The 22,084-nt window shown below is 46.3% G+C and overlaps 4 protein-coding genes across 9 annotated transcripts; 3 read left to right on the top strand and 1 right to left on the bottom strand.

The window, feature by feature from the left end:
• Window positions 1–270: 270 nt before the first annotated feature.
• LOC147046813 (phosphatidylinositol 4,5-bisphosphate 3-kinase catalytic subunit alpha isoform-like) lies at window positions 271–10,778 on the top strand. Of its 3 annotated transcripts, none has more exons than XM_085928424.1 (26): window positions 271–587; window positions 932–996; window positions 1,575–1,667; window positions 1,750–1,918; window positions 2,071–2,197; window positions 2,281–2,490; window positions 2,779–2,873; window positions 3,002–3,157; window positions 3,259–3,504; window positions 3,621–3,706; window positions 3,814–3,919; window positions 4,381–4,533; window positions 4,608–4,742; window positions 5,223–5,347; window positions 5,421–5,502; window positions 5,568–5,732; window positions 5,908–6,011; window positions 6,095–6,266; window positions 6,345–6,451; window positions 6,529–6,650; window positions 6,726–6,804; window positions 6,901–7,071; window positions 7,144–7,261; window positions 7,606–7,757; window positions 7,866–8,028; window positions 8,142–10,778. In XM_085928424.1, the coding sequence occupies exons 3-26, from the start codon at window positions 1,612–1,614 to the stop codon at window positions 8,247–8,249; spliced, it is 3,207 nt and encodes a 1,068-aa protein (XP_085784550.1). In that variant the 5' UTR covers window positions 271–587; window positions 932–996; window positions 1,575–1,611; the 3' UTR covers window positions 8,250–10,778. The 3 variants fall into 3 exon arrangements, with proteins under 3 accessions (XP_085784550.1, XP_085784547.1, XP_085784548.1); XM_085928421.1 differs by having other exon boundaries at window positions 904–996; XM_085928422.1 differs by having other exon boundaries at window positions 271–605; window positions 904–996.
• Window positions 10,553–13,538, bottom strand: kng1 (kininogen 1). Of its 4 annotated transcripts, none has more exons than XM_085928426.1 (9): window positions 13,416–13,538; window positions 13,216–13,341; window positions 13,003–13,140; window positions 12,598–12,714; window positions 12,394–12,469; window positions 11,514–11,683; window positions 11,335–11,445; window positions 11,160–11,258; window positions 10,553–11,082 (listed from the first exon to the last, which is right to left on the bottom strand). In XM_085928426.1, exons 2-9 carry the CDS (start codon window positions 13,276–13,278, stop codon window positions 10,798–10,800), a joined length of 1,059 nt encoding a protein of 352 aa, XP_085784552.1. In that variant the 5' UTR covers window positions 13,279–13,341; window positions 13,416–13,538; the 3' UTR covers window positions 10,553–10,797. The 4 variants fall into 4 exon arrangements, with proteins under 4 accessions (XP_085784552.1, XP_085784553.1, XP_085784555.1 ...); XM_085928427.1 differs by having other exon boundaries at window positions 13,216–13,336; window positions 13,416–13,519; XM_085928429.1 differs by having other exon boundaries at window positions 13,216–13,300; window positions 13,416–13,490.
• Window positions 13,539–14,050: 512 nt separating this feature from the next.
• Window positions 14,051–15,922, top strand: lamp3 (lysosome associated membrane protein 3). The gene is made up of 7 exons (XM_085928431.1): window positions 14,051–14,382; window positions 14,564–14,668; window positions 14,782–14,864; window positions 15,108–15,233; window positions 15,299–15,371; window positions 15,437–15,607; window positions 15,693–15,922. Exons 1-7 carry the CDS (start codon window positions 14,325–14,327, stop codon window positions 15,830–15,832), a joined length of 756 nt encoding a protein of 251 aa, XP_085784557.1. The 5' UTR covers window positions 14,051–14,324; the 3' UTR covers window positions 15,833–15,922.
• Window positions 15,923–16,368: 446 nt separating this feature from the next.
• Window positions 16,369–21,660, top strand: mccc1 (methylcrotonyl-CoA carboxylase subunit). Its single transcript, XM_085928425.1, has 19 exons — window positions 16,369–16,688; window positions 17,063–17,106; window positions 17,218–17,357; window positions 17,438–17,533; window positions 17,719–17,840; window positions 17,928–18,075; window positions 18,144–18,265; window positions 18,338–18,449; window positions 18,632–18,713; window positions 18,782–18,909; window positions 18,971–19,154; window positions 19,240–19,349; window positions 19,531–19,747; window positions 19,818–19,904; window positions 19,964–20,013; window positions 20,077–20,214; window positions 20,343–20,450; window positions 20,579–20,650; window positions 20,721–21,660. The coding sequence occupies exons 1-19, from the start codon at window positions 16,633–16,635 to the stop codon at window positions 20,853–20,855; spliced, it is 2,151 nt and encodes a 716-aa protein (XP_085784551.1). The 5' UTR covers window positions 16,369–16,632; the 3' UTR covers window positions 20,856–21,660.
• The last annotated feature ends 424 nt before the right edge of the window (window positions 21,661–22,084 follow it).

Raw genomic sequence — 22,084 nt, 5'->3', positions numbered from 1 at the left:
TGTTGCAGTAAATTACTGCACACTAGTCATATGCCATTGTCACGCACTACCTAACTAACGGATGTTCCTAAGAACCCTTAAAATCCATAACTGCGTGAAGGGAAGTGAAATATAAAAGGTTTCTTTTGTGTGGATTGTAAAATAAAGTAAGAAGGGCTTTGTAATGCAATGTAGGTGTGAAATTCTGCAGGAGAATAGACATCTATTAAATGTATTGTGTGATGTGAGTGTAATGTTCAGAGGCAGACACATGAGGCTGCACAACTTGACCGGAGCACTTCATCAACATCCTCGCCTCCATCCCCACTCACACGCGACTCTCGTTCGCTTCACCAAAACAAGTTAAGCACATATCGCAACCCAGCGAGGAATACTGTTGCCGTGGTGGATTAAAGGCTCATCTCGGATTGTTGATTTAAAGGGACTGGGAGCAGATTTTGCGTTTTATTTTCTCCACCGGCGTCGCCAGCCGTCAACCGGCCGCTGAGAGCTGGAGGGGTCGGCTCGCTGGCTGGCATTAGACGAGCCGAGAATTGCACCATCATCTTCAAGCCATTCGGCTTGTTGACACCCATGGAATGGGGAAGGTTAGCAAAAAAAGGCTTGTATGTGGGATAAAACAATTTCACCAGGTTGCGTCAATGTTTTAGCAAGGCGAATGAATGCGAAGCTAGCTAACTGTTCTAAAATGGATTAGCATTCTTTTTTTTAAAAAACCTGCTGGCCATCAGTAACTTGACTGTGTTGGGTACTTGTCTGTCAATTATGACACCAGGGTTATCTCGATGATCTCACGTTATGGCTCAGTACGCGTTGGCAGCATCACCGTGCTGTCAACTCGGATAGCCCGTTGCTAGCCTAGTTGCTAACGTCACCCTCGATTGACCTGATGTTTGTGTTCAGCCTCCTCTCTGTCTCCACACCCCCAAAGTGGTAGCATGAGGTTGGATTGGAAGATGAAGGGTGGAACTCGTCTGTCATCTTTTGCTCTCTGAGGTATGTTTTTCTCGTAATCATGATACATTTGTCTTGACTGCATTTTCAAGTTCACATCCTGTGTTGTTGGAATGGAGAGTCGAGCTTAATAGCATAACACTTGAAATAGTTACGTTTGTGTAAATGAACACGAGTCATTTGTTAAGTTTGTGGAACACATTTTTGCATTGTGTTAAAAAACACGTAAAGGTTGAGTTGAGGATAAGTTTGAGTTTGCCAATGTGTTGGTCCATTGAAGAATCTAGATACACGTTTGTGTGGAGGCCAATGTTCCCCCACTCCCCACATCCTGTGTTGTGAGGAAGCTTCCTTTTTTGGCCCCAAAGTGCTTCGCTGCATCCTGATCATGGTCACAGCTCACAGATTCGCTCAATGCACATTGTGTTCTTTACTCTTGTTTATTTGGAAGCTCACTTTACACAGTAATACGACACATGATTTGAAGTGGCGTATTAGTGTTTCCCACCAATAGGCCGAAGGTAATCTCATCCAATGTGTTGCACGTTTTCCCAAAATGTTGTTTTTGTAAAGTTTGCAGTTGTTTTAGTCTTTGTTGAACGCTCTCGTTGTGCTCGCAGCTATTTTGTGGGGCTGAGCTGGGAGACAGAGAGGAAGATGCCTCCCAGGCCGTCCTCGGGAGAATTATGGGGCATCCACTTGATGCCTCCCAGGTAGACGATGCCGAATTCAGTTTAGGCACAAATGCAAGTGGCTAACCAAGCAGCTGCTAAGAAATGGGTGTTCTATCTGCAGGATCTTGGTGGATTGCCTGCTGCCCAATGGAATGATTCTGACACTGGAGTGCCTCCGTGAGGCAACTCTCATCACCATCAAACATGAACTGTTTAAAGAAGCCAGAAAGTATCCCCTCCATCACCTCTTGCAGGAGGAGACCTCTTACATCTTTGTCAGTGTTACTCAGGTAAGCATACTTTTATTCATTATAGAACGTCCAAAGATGAATTTTGGTAAGCCTCGCTTTCGTGTCCGAGACGTTCCATAACTTGTTCGTCCTAAAGTCGTCCTCATTATTGTCATGCACGAGAAATGCAGACTGCCTTTTCCTGTCTGTAGGAAGCTGAGCGGGAAGAGTTCTTTGACGAGACACGGCGGCTGTGCGACCTCAGACTTTTTCAGGCTTTCCTCAAGGTCATCGAACCGGTTGGCAACCGAGAGGAAAAGATCCTGAACAGAGAGATTGGTGAGTCCCAATAGAGGTGGATAGAATGAATGCTAGCAAACCGTTATGGTCAAAATTCCATTTTTTAATTTTTTTTTCTCCAGGTTTTGCCATCGGTATGCCAGTGTGTGAGTTTGACCTGGTGAAGGACCCCGAAGTTCAGGACTTCAGGAGAAACATCCTGAATGTGTGTAAAGACTCTGTTGAACTGAGAGATGCCAGCGGCCCCCACAGCAGAGCCCTCTACGTTTATCCGCCCAACGTGGAATCCACGCAGGAACTCCCTAAACACATTTACAGCAAATTGGACAAAGGTTTGCATTTGACTATCATTCCAGACAATAAGTCGAATAAAATCAAAATAAATCGTCAACTTTGCTGATCAATGTATGTGACCAACCAACATCTTAGCGTATTTCATGGGCAAAAGGTCATCTTAAAAAAAATACTGTTGACAGGCTGAAATTGGTTCAGAAGTTCAACAATGGCCATAGACAATGACTCAATAATGAAAAAAATTGTCAATTAATTCCTCTCCGCTCGATTGATTGATCATGTCCTGACCTCAGTGTTGACCTTGTTTGTCTCTTTGTCTGTCTCAGGTCAAATTATTGTTGTCATTTGGGTGATTGTTTCTCCAAATAACGACAAACAAAAGTATACATTGAAGATCAACCACGACTGTGTGCCTGAACAGGTCACTCAAGATCTCAACACACACACACCAAAATGCTTCTCAGCTTGTTTAGTCCATCTGAGGAAGACCTGCAAATGACAGCTAAACCGCTTTTTTTTTTTTTCTTTCAAATTTTTTGTCGATTGCAGGTGATTGCGGAGGCCATTCGCAAGAAGACGCGCAGCATGCTGCTCTCCCCCGAGCAACTGAAAATGTGTGTTCAGGAGTACCAGGGCAAATACATCCTCAAAGTTTGTGGCTGCGACGAGTACCTGCTGGAAAAGTACCCAATCAGCCAATACAAGGTTAGCGAAATGACATGTCAGCGTCCGATAACGTCTTGGGCATTCCAGGTGGCCTCAAGGCATCCCCCTCCCATCTTGTCTCCCTGTCCCTCTGCCGCCAGTACATTCGTAGTTGCATCATGCTGAGCAGGATGCCCAACTTGATGCTCATGGCCAAGGACAGCCTCTACACCCAATTGCCTAGCGACAACTTTGTCCTACCGTCGTACTCCCGCCGCATCTCCACGGCGTCGTCGTATATGAACGGAGAGGCGGCCGCCAAGTCGCTGTGGACCATCAACGGAACGCTGCGAATACGGATCCTCTGCGCCACCTATGTTAACGTCAACATAAGAGACATCGACAAGGTGGGAATAGCTGCTTCTTAGCCGACGAGTCGTCGTCGTGTGATTTTTTTGCTTGAGAAAGTGTGTCAGTTGCGCTCGATGCAGCGATTGATCTTTTCCGTCATCTGTTCTTTCAGATTTATGTGAGGACGGGCATTTACCATGGAGGAGAACAGATGTGCGACAACGTCAACACGCAGAGAGTGCCTTGCTCCAACCCCAGGTGACATTTTCTTTTTGTCCAGTTTCATCGCTGCACATTTGAGGCGCTCCTTGCTAGCGTCCACCATCATGGCGTTCCACCAACGTTAATCTCTTCTGCGTCTGTAGGTGGAACGAGTGGCTGACCTATGACATGTACATCCCGGACGTCCCGCGAGCTGCCAGACTTTGCCTTTCCATTTGCTCCGTCAAAGGCAGGAAGGGAGCAAAAGAGGTAGCGTGGACATTGATAGTGTAAAGAGACACCGACTGAGCGGGGCTCGGTCCTTTCCCTGCCACGTTTGCGGATGTTCTTTCACACAGTGTCTGAATTAAAGATAAATACCTTCCCCGCACAGCGGCCTTTTGTTCAAGCATTTACTTTAAATAGACACAATTTGAGCGACTGCCAACATGAAACGGTGTCCGCTCGTTTATCGCCCGCGCCCTTCACTGACCCTCGGCGAAGACTCGCTTTGTAGGTCGCGGCGTTATTGTTAAACCTTTCTTTGGTTTCAGTAGAAGTGGCGACAAAGCAAGCTTGCTTGATGATGCTTCGACATGAAATTAAAACGCAATCGAATTGGTTTCCTTTTTAAAAAAAAAAAAAAAAAGCTTTGTGTCGGGAACATTCTGGATTCACACTGATGCCCACCTTCTCTTATACTTTGGCTGACTGAATTATTTTTCTTGAAGGAGCACTGTCCGCTGGCTTGGGGCAACATCAACTTGTTTGACTACACGCACACGCTGGTGGCCAACAAGATGGCGCTCAACCTCTGGCCGGTTCCCCATGGCCTGGAAGATCTTCTCAATCCCATTGGGGTCACGGGCTCCAACCCCAACAAGGTCCAACATTACACAAGAAGGAATGAATTGCATTCATTTGAATGGGATCTTGAGAGTGTGACTCTGTTGTGCAGGAAACGCCGTGTCTGGAGCTGGAATTTGACCACTTCAGCAGTCCCGTCAAATATCCCGACATGAACGCTGTGGAGGACCACGCTAACTGGACCATCTCGAGAGAGCTTGGCTTCAACTACAACCTGTCTGGACAGGTATCGACTACTCCTTGCCAAAAAAGTCACCCGCCGTCATGACTGTGACGTAACGAGATTTCATAGTCAATAATTAAGGTTGCGTTGGAACCTAATCCGTCGCGTCACAAAATTGAGACTCAATCCTGGCGTCGCTCGTGTATTTTAACGGACGATCGCTTCACGGCATCATCTTCTCACGGAGGCAGGTGCGTACGTCAGCTATCCTCGATACAGGTCCATCAGATACTCAGTGAAGTTGATTTATTTATGATAAAGGCCTAAGGTGGCGTATTGGATGATACCTTTTATCTGTAACTCGAGTTCCTTGAGAAGCTTTCCCAACAGCTCCTAATGCAAGGGCTCGGCCAAATGCCCACCAGGAAGCGGACCGGAAACACATCTCGCTTTGTGCCCTCGGATTCCTCCGCTGAGAAGTTGAGGAAAGATATCCATGCATAATAAATGGCGTCATAACGCCGAGTGTAATTTGCCTTCCAGAGCAACCGTCTGGCGAGAGATCACGCTCTGACTGAGAGTGACATGGATCAGCTGAGACAACTCAGTAACAGAGACCCGCTCTCAGAAATTACCGAACAGGAGAAAGACTTCCTGTGGAGGCACAGGTAAGCAAGCTGACCAAATCCTGAGCACCTAGCTAGGATGGAGTCAATCAAATGGCCTTCCTTGTACCACCAGACACTACTGCATGAATTTTCCTGAGATCCTGCCAAAGATCCTTCTCGCCGTCAAATGGAACTCCAGAGATGAAGTGGCTCAGGTACTGCGATTGTCCTTCAGGATTTTCTACGAGGTGCATCTCCATTTTGGTATTTGTGTTGCCAGATGTACTGCCTGTTGAAGGAGTGGCCGTCCATCCGTCCTGAGCAAGCCATGGAACTGTTGGATTGCAACTACCCGGATCCCATGGTTCGACACTTTGCTGTGCGCTGCCTTGACAAGTACCTGACTGATGACAAACTCTCCCAGTACCTCATCCAGCTTGTGCAGGTAAGTGCGCCTTGGCTGTCTCTCACCGGTTTCCAAGAGAGAGAGATTCCTGGAGAGATTTTTTTTTTTCCCTTCACACGATCTGAATGCCAATTAATACCGAAATGATCTTTCCCATATGCCCTTCAAAAGCTCTTTTGTCAATAATGATCCATTCATGTCTGCCCCGTTGCAGGTTATAAAATACGAGCAGTACCTCGACAATCCTCTGGCTCGTTTTCTGCTCAAAAAGGCGCTAACTAATCAGAGAATAGGACATTTCTTCTTTTGGCATCTCAAGTCAGTTCCTTGCCTTTCCACGTCAGTTTGCTCAAATTGATGATTTGTGTAACTGGCGGTCTCGCTTCTCTTCCTTCTCCAAGGGCTGAAATGCACAACAAAACGGTAAGCCAAAGGTTCGGGCTGCTGTTGGAGGCGTACTGCCGGGCCTGCGGCATGTACCTCAAACACCTAAGCAGGCAGGTGGAGGCCATGGAGAAGCTCATCAATCTCACCGATATCCTCAAACAGGAGAAGAAGGATGAGACGCAGAAGGTGCCACCCTCGTTTGCCGTCTTTCCCCTTGACGGGCCACACGTGTTGACGTGCTTGCGTTGTTCTGCGTGCGTGAAGGTTCAGATGCGCTTCCTGGTGGACCAGATGAAAAGACCCGACTACATGGATGCGCTACAGAATTTCACCTCTCCTCTTAACCCCGCCCACCAACTGGGCAACCTGAGGTTAGGCCCGACGCTTCCGTGCCAACGCGTGTGAAGGAAAGGCTGTGGGGAAAAAACGCAAGTTCGGTAATGCGCAGGTTGGAGGAATGCAGGATCATGTCATCGGCAAAAAGGCCGCTGTGGCTCAACTGGGAAAATCCAGACATCATGTCCGAGCTCCTCTTTCAAAACAATGAGATCATCTTCAAAAACGGAGACGGTAAAGCCACTCTCATCACAGTCGCCCACATGTGAAATGGCCTCATTGATCTTCCTTGTCCTTTGTGTGCCCTAGACCTGCGCCAAGATATGCTGACTTTGCAGATTATCAAAATCATGGAGAACATTTGGCAGAACCAGGGACTAGACCTACGGTACGAGCTCACTCCACCGCAGTTTACCGTGGGTTCCTTCCCAGCTGGTCGTGCGAAGCTGGTCACTTGCAGTTTTTTTTTTTTTTCTCCCCCCAGCATGCTGCCCTATGGCTGCCTGTCGTTGGGAGACTGCGTAGGGCTCATCGAGGTGGTTCGCAGCTCGCACACCATCATGCAGATCCAGTGCAAAGGTGGCTTGAAAGGGGCTTTGCAGTTCAACTCCAACACTCTGCACCAGTGGCTCCGAGACAAAAACAAGGGCGAGATGTAAGTCTGCCATTCGTCAACATCTTTTGGGACCAGTTTCATTTACTTGGGACTGTCGCTTTTGACTTGCAGGTATGATATGGCCGTGGACCTTTTTACCAGGTCCTGCGCTGGCTACTGTGTAGCTACGTTTATTCTTGGAATCGGAGATCGACACAACAGCAACATTATGGTCAAAGATGATGGGCAGGTAGGTAACGCTGCTGAAATGAAAATTGGCTTCGTTTTGAATCAGGCGGAGTTTTGGCGCTCTCTTGTGGCTTGCCAACCTAAAGAGCAATTGGCCATGAGATCGGAGCAAGTTTTGTGGCCACCTTGTGGCATTTTTATGAATAGTTCGGCATGCAAGTTAGAAAAGGAATCCCTTGGTGCTGTCTTGTGGTATGGCGCGTGTTTTAAGAAAGCTTTTGAGTGAGCAAAATCTGAGAATTCAGCGAGGGGAGCACACCGTTGAAAAGATAACGTCAGAGGATGAAATCTAGTAAGACAAAGTGAGCAATTACTTTTTTCCTGATGCTTTGTGCTGTGCCGCAGTTATTTCATATCGATTTTGGACATTTCCTGGATCATAAGAAAAAGAAGTTTGGCTACAAGCGAGAGCGAGTGCCCTTCGTGTTGACGCAAGACTTCCTCATCGTCATCAGTAAAGGCTCCCAGGAGTGTGCCAAGACCAAAGAGTTTGAGAGGTATGATGGAGCGTTGAGCCGCTTTCGGGAGTTTCATATCCTCATGTTGCCTTTAATGTCTTTTCAAGTACACACATCTCCGTGTTTGGTTTCCTTTCTGCCCCCCAGGTTCCAGGAAATGTGTTATAAAGCCTACCTGGCCATCCGACAGCATGCCAACCTCTTCATCAACCTCTTCTCCATGATGCTGGGCTCCGGCATGCCCGAGTTGCAGTCGTTTGATGACATCGCCTACATTCGGAAGACCTTGGCCCTGGAAAAAACAGAGCAGGTATCGTTAACGGAGAACGTGCATGTTATTTTCCAGTTAGTTTCTTAAAAACCTGAAACCCAATTTGGGCACGAGTTCCTGGTGATGCAGTCTTTGCTTCTGCCCTTTTGCAGGAGGCTTTGGACTATTTTATGAAACAGATGAATGACGCTCACCATGGCGGCTGGACCACCAAGATGGACTGGATTTTCCACACCATTCGACAGCATGCACTCAACTAAGCCACACACAAACGACGTTATTTATTCCCACCTCGTTCGTCTCTGTTGAGGTGGCGATCGATCGATCGATCGATGCCTTTGTTTGGAGTCCCGCCTCCTGGGAGAAATGCACTATTTTTTTGTAGAATGACTGGAAAACCAACGGCCATTGCACTTAATGCTGAGGAGAACTCCCGAATGGTAAAAGGACTGCAAAACCATCGTCTTCATCCAGCTACCAATGTAGCCAAGTGTCTTGCTGCTTGATTAGCGTTTTCCTGGAAAACATTTCCTTGCCAGTGCCAAGAAGAAGACAGACAATAAAGCAACTAAATGATTGCTTTAAGGACCTGTTGTCACTTCGCCTTTAGTCTTCCTCCATTTTTGTGGTGAAAGTGCACCTGTAAAGCGGCACATTTGCCAAACCTTCCTCGAGCCTCCAAGGTGTGTTGTTTGTCTCCCCCCCCCCCATCCTCCAACCCACCCTCTGGTGGTGGTGGTGGTGCACCTTGAGACTGATTGATGACTACTTTGGAAAGATATGTACCAAACGAGTTTGAGTTCCTTTCCTTTCATTTTGCTGGCATGATGCGTCTTGGGTCTGTCCTCAGCATCTCAACGTAAGCGATGTGGTCGCCATATTTGTGGATTTGGGGGCAGGTTACAGAGTATTGTTGTTTTTTTTTATGATTATGACAGTTTAAAATATTTTTAGACATTTGAGCAGAGCAAATGGCCTGCCCGCCGTGTCTTTTTGTGGCTGTCATTAGTTTACTGATTGGAATGGAAAGGTGTTGACTGTTTGTGTTGTGATGCAAAAGGGACTTTTACGAGTTTGACGTCTCCGAAAGGTCAAAAGATCACTTCACAATGTCGCAGGCTCAAGCCGAAAACTGTATGAGAACTCCATGACATTTGCCATTTTACAGTTTGATTGTATTGAGGAAGTCAACGTCGTGCTCCGTTGCGTTGTGATGCAAAGATGTGAAGTTCGGTTGCAGCGTTAACCGTTGTAATGTTTTGAGTTGTGACAACAAACCACGTGCGCTCACTATTTATCATGTGCTCAGATGCAGTTTATATTTTTTTATTTATTTTTTAGGTCACTCAAAGTTCATCATGCAGTTAAGGAAATACATTTTTTTTTTTTTTGCACGTTAAACCTTGAAGCATTAAGCTGTGTGCTTGCACATGCAAAAGTTCCTATCCATCTTTTTTTTTGTTAATGTTTGAGAGAGGTTGAATGTCCTTACCTGTCCAAGCGGTGATACATCTGCGCGGGTTGCAGAACATATTTGGCAGGTCCCACTTAGTTTGTCTTGGCACGCCAACTCAATGTCTTTCAAGCCATTTTCCTGTGGGGAGTTTGTCAAGTAGATGATACATTTCACTTTTCATTTTTCAACATAAGCCTCAAAATGACGTTTTCTTGCAGAGTATGCTTGTTGAAAATGAAAAAAAACAAAACGTTTTGATAAGATAACTTTTTCCTTACCTGTTATTTGATTTATCCCTCGTCAAAGTCCGAGTATCAAATTGACTGAATGGGTCGGATGTGGTCGACAAGTAGTGAAGAACACCCAATGCAATACAGATGCACACCACACTAATGTGAAAGGGAAAATAAATCGTTGTAATGTTTTGATGATGTCTGTCCACCTGCTATGGTTGCGAATGTAACTTTTAATGTAGTTGAAGTGAGTGAGTGGCTTTCAAGGATGTGAAACACCTGCTTACATCATTCTGTTTCCTCCTGTTGAAATGACCCAAAGGAAATGCAGATGCATTGATCATATGGTCATCAGCCTTGTTTTTATATGCAGTGTTTATTGTACATGACATGCTGACAAAACCTTAGCCTATACTATGAATGTCCAATGTATTATTATTATTTTTTTCTCACAGCCTATCTGCATGATTGGATGAAGCTGAAGTGTGTTCTTGCAAAGCACTCACACGTATTTCTAAACGACTGCCTTAAGTTTGCTTCTTTGACAGGTTCATTTTCACGTTAACATGTTTCAACGCCGAATTGTATCGTCGTGCTTTTTGTGTGGCTGCCTGGTCACAGGGTAAAAAAAAAAAAAAAAAAAGTGTTCCTGGATGGAATGATTGACCATCCATTTGAGTGTTCTGCGAAGATGTACAAATATACATTTGTTAAACATTCACCAGACTGTGTGTGTTTTTGCACAAAGTGTCAGCACAACAGAGGCCTTGGAATAAAATATTTCCAATGGATAGTTATTCTGCCGTGTCAGCACTTTCAGAAAAAAATAACTGCAATCAATTTCTATTCCATTAGAAACACAAACAGCAGAAAGCAAGGTCGTACCACTTTAATTTCTCTATATTAGCCAATTTGGTAATCTTAACATCTTTATGCCACGATTTTAACGTGCTGTATTTACTTGTGTTGTATAAAATGTTTATCATTTCAATGTATGCAAAAGCCTGATTCTCTCATGTTAAATTGAAATCAAGTTTCCTCTGCTCTTTGTGGCATCGGAATATTTCTTCAGAATAGTCCAAAAGCAGGAAAAAAAGAAATTGTGATTTAATGAGGCGTTCACCCCAGAAGGTCTTCGTCACGAAGAGGCCTGCTTGTGGGAGCCGGAGATGTGCCATCCGGGATGGGAGCGACAAGACGGATGGGGAGGAATGTCTTCCACGGCTTGGACGGGCAGTGGAAGGGGTCGTCGTTTGGACCTTCGGCCGTGGCAGCGGTTGGAGACGTGTCTGTCGCTTCCTCCTCCGATGATTCTTTTTTGCCTCCATCGGCGACCACGGGCCTTTCAATAGCGTCCCGAAAGGGAGTCCAGCCGGGGGGCAGGCGTCGGCTCATGAACTGAATCTACACAAAAGTGGATTGCGACCAATTACGACCACTCCCAAAATATTTTTGCGCATCGCTAGCGATCGGAGGCCTACCCGAGGTGGCAGGGGACCTTCTTGGCATTCGATATTGACCTGAGGGGCCACGTGTCTCCACGGTGCCACGTCCACCGTGGAACGGCAGTTAAAGACTTCCTGCGAGCAGAGAGAGCTTGTGAGGAAGCCAGCGTCACACGCAACAAGGACAAACACGGCGTGCACTCGCGTTTACCATCGTCTCGTCATCGTGCACGCACGAGTTGCCGAGTTCGCTGTGTTCGGCCTTGGCGCAGGTGGTTCTCCTCATGTCAAATTCCAGTTTGAATCGGAAACCTGCCACCACCTGTTTGGAGAAAAACATTGAAATATTTTCTTGCTCTCTTCCACCAAACGGGCGCAAACAGACGTCACCTGTCTGGTCGCATGTCCGACGCTGTGAAGACTGAACAGGTGTGTGGAGTTGGAGACAGAGTTGAACTTGGAGATGGAAACTGACAGAGGAACCTTAATGTCCTCCGAGTTCTCGCCAATTTCCATCGGGCAACCCAGACAGGACGCACTTTCAGGCACGATATGGTCATCTGGAAAACCGTGGCAAGAAGACAAAAATATGTTTGAGAGGCTTGGCTACCGTTCTCAAGAGTGAAGGTCATCAGTTGGCAAAATGATTTTTGTTACAGTTTTTATTTTATTTTTACAAAAGTCAAGCGAGGTCATCCGTTTCTGTCACTGACAAATTCTTACGACAATGCAAATGTTTGTGTTCCTTCTTGTAATGGATGTTATCGATTACTATGGCAAACACTCATCATTTGAAGTTAATCATTCAGCCTTTGAAAGTGACCACAAGATTTGTTCGTGCAACCGCTTTTTTTTTTTTAATCGGCTAAAAATGCTACAAACGTTCACTTTCTGTCAGTGGTGGTTTCTGCTTCGTGCATAAAATGCGCACGGAAAAGCATTTTAGCACATCTACGTTTTTGTCCATTTCAGAGGGCGGCCATTTTGCCTTGTGCTACCACTTGCTGTCGACTGAGAATGACATCACAGTGCCGTTGGACTCAGAGGGCGGCCATTTTGCCTTGTGTTACCACTTGGCGTCGACTGAGAATGACATCACAGGGCCGTTGGACTCATCTTGCGAACGTCACATGACTAACCCCGGGTCCACACGTGATCCATATGAGTTTATTGTGACATAACTCTTTCTAAGTGCTGCTCGACTCCCTAATTGTGCTCAGTCTCATTTCACTATTCAAACACACGCAACGACACGAGCCGAACGACTCACCGATCAGACATTGCACCTCTTTGGTGCGCTTTTCCGTCCCCGTCACCAGGACTGTGGCGTTGCACGAGAGCGGTTCCTAGAGTAAACAATTGCGAGATGCGCTTAACGGGGCGAGCGACGCTAAATACACACGAGACAGACTTCGCCATGCGCAGTTATGAGTTCTCGATTGAAGTAAGCCTACAAAGAGCGAAATGTCATTACTTGGCGCCCCAAAGGATGATAGTCGCATTCTGTGTACGGTTTGGGACTTCCCGCCAGACACTCGCTCGTCCTGCTGGAAAACTGCAGCGTGTACAAAGAATCCGAGCCGTCCCCTGACTGCAAAAACATGCACAGTTTTTTTTTATTTTGAAGCAGTCATGATTTATTTTGATGACCAAAAGACACAAAAAAGAAAGAAGCTGCTTTTTGCTCAATGATCACACTCTGAGGCTCCTTAAATAAAAGCGGAACCACTACAAAGTTCCCTATGAGAGCCAAGCAACTGCAAACCGTAGATAAGTTGCAGTGGTGTACTGAATGTATCATTGCTCACCTTATCAATCAATCAATCAATCAACGCTAGTTTTGCAATCGCACGTATTTGGATCATAAGGGCGTCTTTACCTTGGTGGCTGTTAAAATTTGATACAGCGCCAACTTGTAGCTGGCAGTCAACCTGTCGTTGAAAGTGTGTAAAGCGCTGGCGACGGCCGCCTCGACGGACGGGTCATCGCAGAAGATCTGAGCGTCGGGCTGCACGTCCTTCGAGAGCAGATGGGTGACAGTCAAAAACATCCGGCACTCAACAAAAATAGTTGAACTCATACATGTTCATACCTGGCCGCAAACGAAGCCCACCAGAAGCAACGTAGTCAGAGCCACCCCACTCCTCATCATCATGCTCACCTAGTACTTCTCCACTCTGAGGCAAACGGGAAACAAAGGCCAACAATTCGGCCTAGGCTTGAAATGCAGAAGATCAAATCAGATCACAAGCTTAGAAAATGCGGAGCAATGGAGTCATGCGCCGCCCTTACAGGAGGTTCACGCGGGGTGCCGATACGATTGGACTCTTCGCCCTGGAGTGGACGACTGAATTAAGTTTTTCCTGAAAATGTTGCTGTGAGAAGGATGATGACTCACCCATCAACTGACAGGACAGGAGGGCAGACAGAATACACAAAGCGGGCACACGCACGGACACGCACACACACAGGAAGAGTCAATGTTTGCTTGTTTGTTTGACCTGTTCAGTCAAAGTTAGAGAGACGGATGGCGCAAACGTTCGTCGCTGACTTTAGACTAGCCAATGTGTGTGTGTGCTGGTGTGTGTATGTGTGTATAATTCACCAACACACACACACTCTAGCTCATTAATTCATAGTTTCTAAAAGTATGAACTATGGAAAGGAAAGAATTACGTCAGAGTTTGTGTTTAAGGGCCGTTGGTCTTTCGTATGTGTGCATTTTGTGTGTTTATCTGGTACTTTGTCCCTGACGACCTTTACCCTCCACCACTTTGATTCATCCGGTTCACTGAACCTCTCCAATTTTTGATGCTCACAATGTGGGAAGTTGAACAAGACATTTATTAACTCTCTTATTAATTTCTCGGTATTCACTAAATCAACCAGGAACCAGATCTGAGCCTCTCAGTCGGTTCTTGCTCGAAGATATTCTTGGGTGTTTATAAAGCGCATTATTATCCTGCTGCAAGACTCGTCATCTGCAGCAGAGCTCAAACTTTTGTGTCAGTCCAAACATGACATTTCAAATATGTGGTGAGGCCCTAAAAAAGGAATTAAGAGCTTTTTACGCAAAATGTGCAAAACCCTCTGTGACGCTTCACTTCTTCTCCAAAAAAAAAAAAAAAGCCGTTACATTAACATGGTCTCACCACAGAGGAAGTATCGCTAAGCAAGTCATTCTTTCGCATTTGTTTGATAATGCAAGAAGGTGCTACAAGCGGATGGCCTTTGCTTTTCTTGGCTGCCCTAATTCCAGGTATGTTTGCTGGCATTTTCTTCAAATTAGTAAGCGTCACGTTTTACCCAAAATGAAGGCGTGTTGCAGGAACAAACGTTATTGTGCTTTCCTCTCGCATTTGCAGTGAAAACTCGACGCTTGTTCATAATGTCAGCTGCGACTTCTTTTTTAATGCGTAAATGATGGGATTCCTCCATAGGTGTCCACTTGGTTGGAAATGATAAATCTATTTTGGCTGCATCAAGTTTTGGGGCTCGCGTCGATCGGCCAGTCCTACACCCCACTGAGGCTCTCCCTGTGCCAGGTAGACACAAACGCAAGATGACTTTGTTTACAGGTGGCCGTGCGGACTCTCATGACCATGTTGACCTTTGTGCTCAAGGCTGGAGCAAATTTGAATTCTTTTGTTTTCGGCAGGAACCTACACTCTGGCCAAACCCGAGGGGGAACCATGCATCAAAGCTACCCTGGGAGCACAGTTTATCATCATCATAAAGAAGGTCACTCACACACACACTCGGACTACCTCGGATTGACAAAAGTGTGTGTGTTTTTTTTGCCTGACTCTTGAGTAACTGCGTATTGCTTTTTAGATAAGACAAATAGAGCTGATACACCACACCCAAATGAGTTCCTTTCTCTCCTTATTGTTTGTGTGTTGCCTCTTCCACATGTGGCTTTATCTGCAATGGCTCAAAATGGACAGAAGGAGTGACAAGATGTTCTCATTTGACAATATTTAGAAGAGCTGGTTTTACAACTTGGACCCCCGTAAGGTCACAGTGAGGGGTTCCTGTCACAGGGAGTCGGCTGTCTTGTCTCTCTCGCTACCCCATAATGCCGCCAGCCTGCAGTTGGCCTTCAGAAAGGTACAACGGCGCAGATATGTGCACCCAAGCAACACAGTGAATTACTATTTTCCTTCTTTCTCCAGGGAAAGAATCAAGTCTACGTCAGCAAGCTGACAGCTTCGGTGTCTCCTCAGCCCGTCTGTTTAGGATGTGCGAGTAAGAGCAAAAAGAAAGCACACAGTTTCTGAGTTTGTCATTGTCACTATCTGTCCTCTTTTCAGATAAGACGTACTCGGGTTTGGTGTCACGTGACAAGATCTTCGGGGAACCCAACGGTCAAAGCTTTTGGTGCAAATCTCCAACAGTGCTTCTGATATCTTCAGAAATGAGTATTAAGCTGGTACCTCTCCATATGCAGGCATTTGGTGTGCCCAGCGGACAATATGGACAAGGTGAATGCACTTCTATTTGCTTCAGTTACAGTCATGCATTTTTTTTTCCATTTTTAATCATTTTGATCTGCTTCGCATTTTTCAGCGAATGAGTGTTTGGCTGATTATAACAAGAGGGCCATCCCTGTCATCCTTTGGGCTGTAGCAATTGGCCTTTTGTTGATTATTCTCGTGATTTTCTTATTGATGAAAGAAAATCGTACTCGAGGCTACGAAAGGCTCTGAGCTCTTCCTGAAACTGTCATTTAGTATTTGAATTTAGTGAGTCATAAAAAAAGTCAAAATATGTGTCAAATATTTGTTGTTAATAATAAAATCGCCACTTCTGTATTTTTATGTATTAAATAAAGAAATAAAACTCTTTGATTCTCTTCGACTCTTTCATTATAATTAAGGCTCAAATTCATTTTATAGGTTTTATAGCTTCACAGTACAATGCATGATAATGCACAAGAGTCCCTCTAGTGGCATGAGGGTAAATTACAACAATCCAAAAATACAAAAGGACAAAAATGGCTCATACAAATCCTTTCTATAAACTGAATCATGTTTATAGATGGAAGATTTTTGTTTTCTTATCACGTTTACTTTAATATTTACGACAAAAATTAAGAATACTTATGTACTTATTAAGTAAATATTCAATGAAGAAAGACATTTTATTAAATAATTTTTGAAGGAAACAGTAGCAAATGTTTTGAAATGGTTCTACCTGCTGGTGCTTTGTCGTAATTGCAGCATCCTCTCCGCCTCCGAATCAGCTTGACTCATTGGTCAACGACACTACGAATCCCTATAAAGCTAAAAAATAGAACACAGATGTCTTCCTTAATTTAGTGCAATTTTTAAGAGTTTTATGTGAGCCTATTCCGCCTTTTGGCGTTCGTTCATTATTTAGATGGTTAAATCACTTGCAGACAGCGCTTTTGGACGCTTTTGGCTTATTTCGCTTCGCCTTTTCCACATCAGTCGGAGAGCTAGCTAGCTAGTAGCTAGTTTGCAGCCAGTCGTCCAAACTGACCGCAATGGCTGCAGTCATTCTAAGTTTCCCAACTCTCCACGGTTTAAGAGTATTCACTCAGTGAGTCAATAAACAAGCTAAACGCCGCTGTCTGGATAAAATAATGCTGTCGTGTTACCCGGTCGCTTTGCCTTTCTTTATCATTAGCTTGCTACCAATCACTTTTGTAAATGCTAACCAAGCTAATGGGACGAAAAAGCGATGAAATTACAAATTACACGCTGTTGCTGAGCTTTAATTGCCGTGCACACTGTCACTCATTTTATCGTATTGTCGAGAGAGGTTTGTACTCGTTGTACATGACTCTGCCGCTGTTCATATTTGAGCAAGGTTAAATGAGGTAGCAGTCACCTGTCAGCTAGTGTTGCCAAGGATGTTTACAGTACTACGCTTGTTGTACCATTCAGTTAACTATATGCAAACTCTCTTTCCAGAAAATTGTTATGGACCAAAAGAGGAGTGAGATTAATTTCCGGAGGTGAGAAAATGCTCATTGCTGTTGAAGATATAGACAGTCCACTTTTTGAGCACATATACCAATTTTTTCCCCCCCATTTTTTTATTTGTGCAAACATATTATCGTCGGTAGGGGTGAGAAGAATCGAGAAGGTGCTGATCGCCAATCGAGGGGAGATCGCCTGTCGAGTAATGCGCACGGCAAAGAAGATGGGTGTCCGCTCGGTGGCTGTCTACAGCGACGCTGACAGACACTCCATGCATGTCGCCATGGTGAGATGGTTTCAATGTGCTTCGGAAATATCCGTTCCCAAAGTTCCCAAACATAAACAGCATTCCGTCTGCTTTTCTAGGCAGATGAAGCCTACCACATCGGGCCGCCTGCTCCCCAGCAGAGTTATCTCAACATGGAGAAGGTTTTAGAAGTGGCCAAAAAGTCTGGATCACATGTGAGTGGTTGTGTACTCTGTGGACACTCAATTGCAGCTGTAGTTTTGAATGTTCACTTGTGATTCACACGGTTGGTGTTTTGTTTTAAAGTTCCGTGAACGAGGTGTTTATTGTTGTGCTAGTTGTTGCCACGTTAGCGATGCCTGTTTGAAAGGATTCGTATGGTCCTGTTGCTTTTATGTAGGCAGTCCACCCTGGTTATGGCTTTCTGTCTGAGAATACAGAGTTTGCAGAGGCCTGTAAAGAGAATGGAATCATCTTTATCGGACCGCCATCCTCTGCCATCCGAGACATGGGCATTAAAAGGTTCATGACAGAATAATGTTTATTCACTCGCAATACTGTTAATCAACGCGGGCCGATAGTCACACCTTACTTTTCTTTCGCTTTCAGCACTTCCAAACACATCATGTCGGCTGCCGGGGTGCCGATTATCGGAGGTTACCATGGCGATGACCAGTCAGACGAGAGACTGCGAGCTGAGGCCGAACAGATCGGCTACCCTGTGATGATCAAGGCGGTCCGTGGAGGAGGCGGAAAGGTGAAGCCACAAGTTCGGGGAGGGGCTGGATCATGACTTCCTCAAATTGAAAGTAATCATGTGCTCAGGGGATGCGCATTGCACGCTCCGACTCGGAGTTCTCGGAACAGCTTCAATCTGCCAGACGAGAAGCCACTAAATCATTCAATGACGATGTCATGCTGATTGAGAAGTTTGTGGAGGATCCCAGGTAAGGAACAATCAAACTTCGCTGGAATGATGAGTGAGACTTTTGGATTGCCTTCACTTTCCGTGTGTGCAGACATGTTGAAGTTCAGGTGTTTGGGGACATGCACGGGAATGCAGTCTACCTGTTTGAGAGGGACTGCAGTGTCCAGAGGAGACATCAGAAGATCATCGAGGAAGCGCCAGGAGTGAGCCCCTACGTTCCTCGACCGCGTGACCGAGTCAAAACGTGTCATGATTATAGATTGGCGTCCAAAGCAATACGCTGTCGTGCTGTCTTTCTTTTTGCTAAGCGTGAGGCGTGTAAATGACCAATGGACGGTGCTTTGTTGGACAAGAAACTGACATCATGAAACGTTTGCTTGCATAGCCCGGCATCGACGCCCAAGTCCGGAGGAAACTCGGCGAAGCGGCCGTGAGAGCGGCCAAGGCTGTCGACTATGTCGGCGCAGGTTAGATGAGCACACGTGTGTACATTAGCCTGGCCGCAGCCTCACGCGTGTGCCGCGTGGCCTCGCAGGCACAGTGGAGTTCATCATGGACGCCCAGCACCACTTCTACTTCATGGAGATGAACACCAGGCTGCAGGTGGAGCATCCCGTTTCCGAGATGATCACCGGCACCGACTTGGTGGAGTGGCAACTGCGGGTGAGTCGACCGGGGATATTTCTCGACGGCGGCCCGGATCTCATCTGGGTCTCTCCCGTAGGTGGCGGCAGGGGAGCGCCTACCTCTACTCCAAGATGACATCACGCTAACGGGTCACTCCTTCGAGGCCCGCGTCTATGCCGAGGATCCAAACAATGACTTCCTCCCGGGGGCGGGGCCTCTGCTACATCTCTCCGCGCCTCCGCCGGATCAGCACACTCGCATCGAGACCGGAGTCAGACAAGGTGGGATTTGTGGTCGCCGGCGATATTGCAAAAATTGCGCTGATTTGTGTTTTTATATTTTGCGTGTGTGGTTGTTGCTTCGTAGGAGACGAGGTGTCTGTTCATTATGATCCCATGATAGCGAAACTTGTAGTGTGGGGCGAGGACCGCTGTGCCGCCCTAAAGAAGCTGCGCTACTGTTTAAGGCAATACAACGTAAGACCTGCCACGACAACACCAACGTTCATAAACGTGCCAACATATTTCCCCAACTTGGGAAATCCTCAAAAAAACACGAATTGCACAGGGCGACCACGAGTTGTCGTCACAAATAGCTTTGCGCGTCCTTGAACGTAAATGAAAAAGCCAACGGCGGATTTTCTCGTGCCGCCGTCAGATCGTGGGTCTGAGCACCAACATCGACTTCCTGCTGAGTCTGTCGGGCCACCCGCAGTTCGAGGCGGGCAACGTGAGCACGGGTTTCATCCCGCAGCACTACGCCGATCTCTTCCCCGCGCCCGAAGCTCCTTCCGGGGCCGCCGTCTGCCAGGCGGCCCTCGGTCTGCTGCTCCACGAGCGGAAAGCCACCGAGGACTTTGCGGGTGCTTCCGGAGGTGAGCTGCGCCGTCCGTCCTCGTATTGGTTTCGGAGCTCAGTCAACGCTCGTGCGTTTGCGGCCGCCAGATCCTTTCTCGCCGTTTGGCTGGAGCAGCGGCTGGAGGTTGAACACGCACGTGTCCAGGAGCGTGACGTTGCAGCTGGCAGACGAGAGTAAGTTGTCGGCAGTTACCGCAGTCATGTGGAAAAACCGACAATTTCTCGCTCTTCAGAGGTCGCCGTGGTCGTCACATACAACAAAGACGGGAGCTACGCCATGCAGGTGAGCCGTTTTTCAACCGCCGCTCAGCAAAAGGTTCAAATCGAAGTCTTTTCCCTCGTTCAGTTGGGCGAGGAGCGCTTTCATGTGACGGGGGAGCTGGAGACAGAAGACGGCGCTTCCTTCCTGCTCTGCTCTGTCAACGGCGTCAAGTCTCGACCCAAACTGGTCATCCTGGACAATAGCGTTCATCTCTTCTCCACGGTCAGCGCTGCCAATTCTGTTCAAAGGACTTCATACCCTTGCTAGCCATTGGAATCTGGAACACATAGCTTCCCGTGTTTGTCACCGCTCCAAATTGTCCAAGAACATTTGTATCGTTGTGCGCGCAGGAGGGTGGTTTTGAAATGTCCGTTCCGGTTCCAAAGTATCTGGCTGCCGCGAGCGGATCTTCCGCTCAGGGCGGCGCCGTGGCCCCCATGACCGGAACTATCGAGAAGGTGATTTTCCGACGAGCGCAGCGTGGTTCAATCGCCTGCTCTTTATTGACCTGACACACATTCGGATCAAATGATACAGCCCACAACAAGAAAAATAATCTGTCATACGTTTTGTTTTGGAACGTTAGGTGATGGTGAAGGCGGGCGACAGAGTGAATGTCGGCGACCCGCTGATGGTCATGATTGCCATGAAGATGGAGGTGAGACACGTTTCAACGCACCGATATCGAGTTCCTCGTGCAATATGTGAGCGCTTGGCCGATTCAACAGCACGTCATCCGGGCACCCAAGTCGGGCGTGATCAGAAAGGTCTTCTTCGGCGAGGGCTCTCAGGCCAATCGACACGCTCCCTTGGTGGAACTGGAAGAAGAGGGCGGGGCTGACGGAGAGGAGGCGGCAGCCTAGTAGTTAGGTGCAGTGATGTTCCAAACTGGACGACTCCAAATCAAAATTTTGGAGTAGCCATGCCAACATCCCTCAAGTGACCGTGGCCTTTACGCTCTGCCACCTTTGGTGCTTTTTGGACTCTTTGTAATTGGCTGCCTGGCTAATTGTAGTCGCAGCGTGGCGGCTCGCTTCCTGTCAGGGATGTGGAGGATGAGGAATAAGCAGAACGTTGCCACAACTTCACAATTATTGAAACGGTTACTGATGATGAGTGAGGAAGAGTTTTCATTGACATGCCCACATGCTGTGTACATTGTTTCAAAAGCCTCCATTGATCATGAGCTATTCCAAAAGTTGAATGCAAAATGAACCTTTTGTCAAATAATCCTCACACTCCCCAACAAAATGTGTCCTTCTGCTTCATATGATATTTTTGAATCAATTACTACTGCACTCCATAATGTTAAGAGGGAAATATTTAGTAGACCCTAGCTTGTGTTAGAGGACAACTTGGCTCATCAGTTACTTCAGAATTTACAACTATGCAAAGCTTTGTACTGTGATCTTGTGTTTGAATGACATCACATTATTAACAACCTACTTTAGAGTGACCAAATGTCTTTTCGTCCACTTTTTTTAAACTATGTTGGAGCAATTTTCATACATTTAATGAAAATGTCCAGCTTTGTAAAACACCAATTTGCATGTTACACTCGTGAGTTCACAATTCGTTCTTTCGAGGTGTGTCGGAACAGTTATGTCCAACAACTAGCGCAAATGTTAATAATGGAAGAGTTGTGGTTAACAAAACGAGAACTTGATGCTTCTTAAAAATGCATTTATTTCATAAATAGAACAGCATTTCCATAAAGGTTATAGCTGTAAGACAGTATTACAGACCAGGAATGGCAACAGACATCAGCCAACAGAAGTGACAAACGTGATTATCTGCACGAGTCCAAATGCTCGGTTGACATTTTCATTTGGCCGTCTTATTTAATTTAGGCCTGCAAAGGCTGAACTCGTATTAGAACAAATTGACCCCCACTCTTCCGGTGACGTGAACGTTTAGCCCGAATGAAATGAACAGTTCTGCGTCACTGTCATTGCAAAATAAAACTGCACGTACCATTCATTTAATATACACGCATCAGATATCGCTGGCCAATTAGAGAGCAGTTCAGTTGGATTACACAAAAATAATGTAAGTCCTCCAATTAGCTTTGGAACCTTTGGTGACATCTAAG

This window comes from Syngnathus leptorhynchus, chromosome 13 (assembly GCF_054491065.1).
Source record: "Syngnathus leptorhynchus isolate UIUO chromosome 13, UIUO_Slep, whole genome shotgun sequence".
Classification (NCBI taxonomy): domain Eukaryota; kingdom Metazoa; phylum Chordata; class Actinopteri; order Syngnathiformes; family Syngnathidae; genus Syngnathus; species Syngnathus leptorhynchus.
Note: the sequence above shows the minus strand (reverse complement) of the source record. Positions and strands in the feature narration are given on the sequence as shown.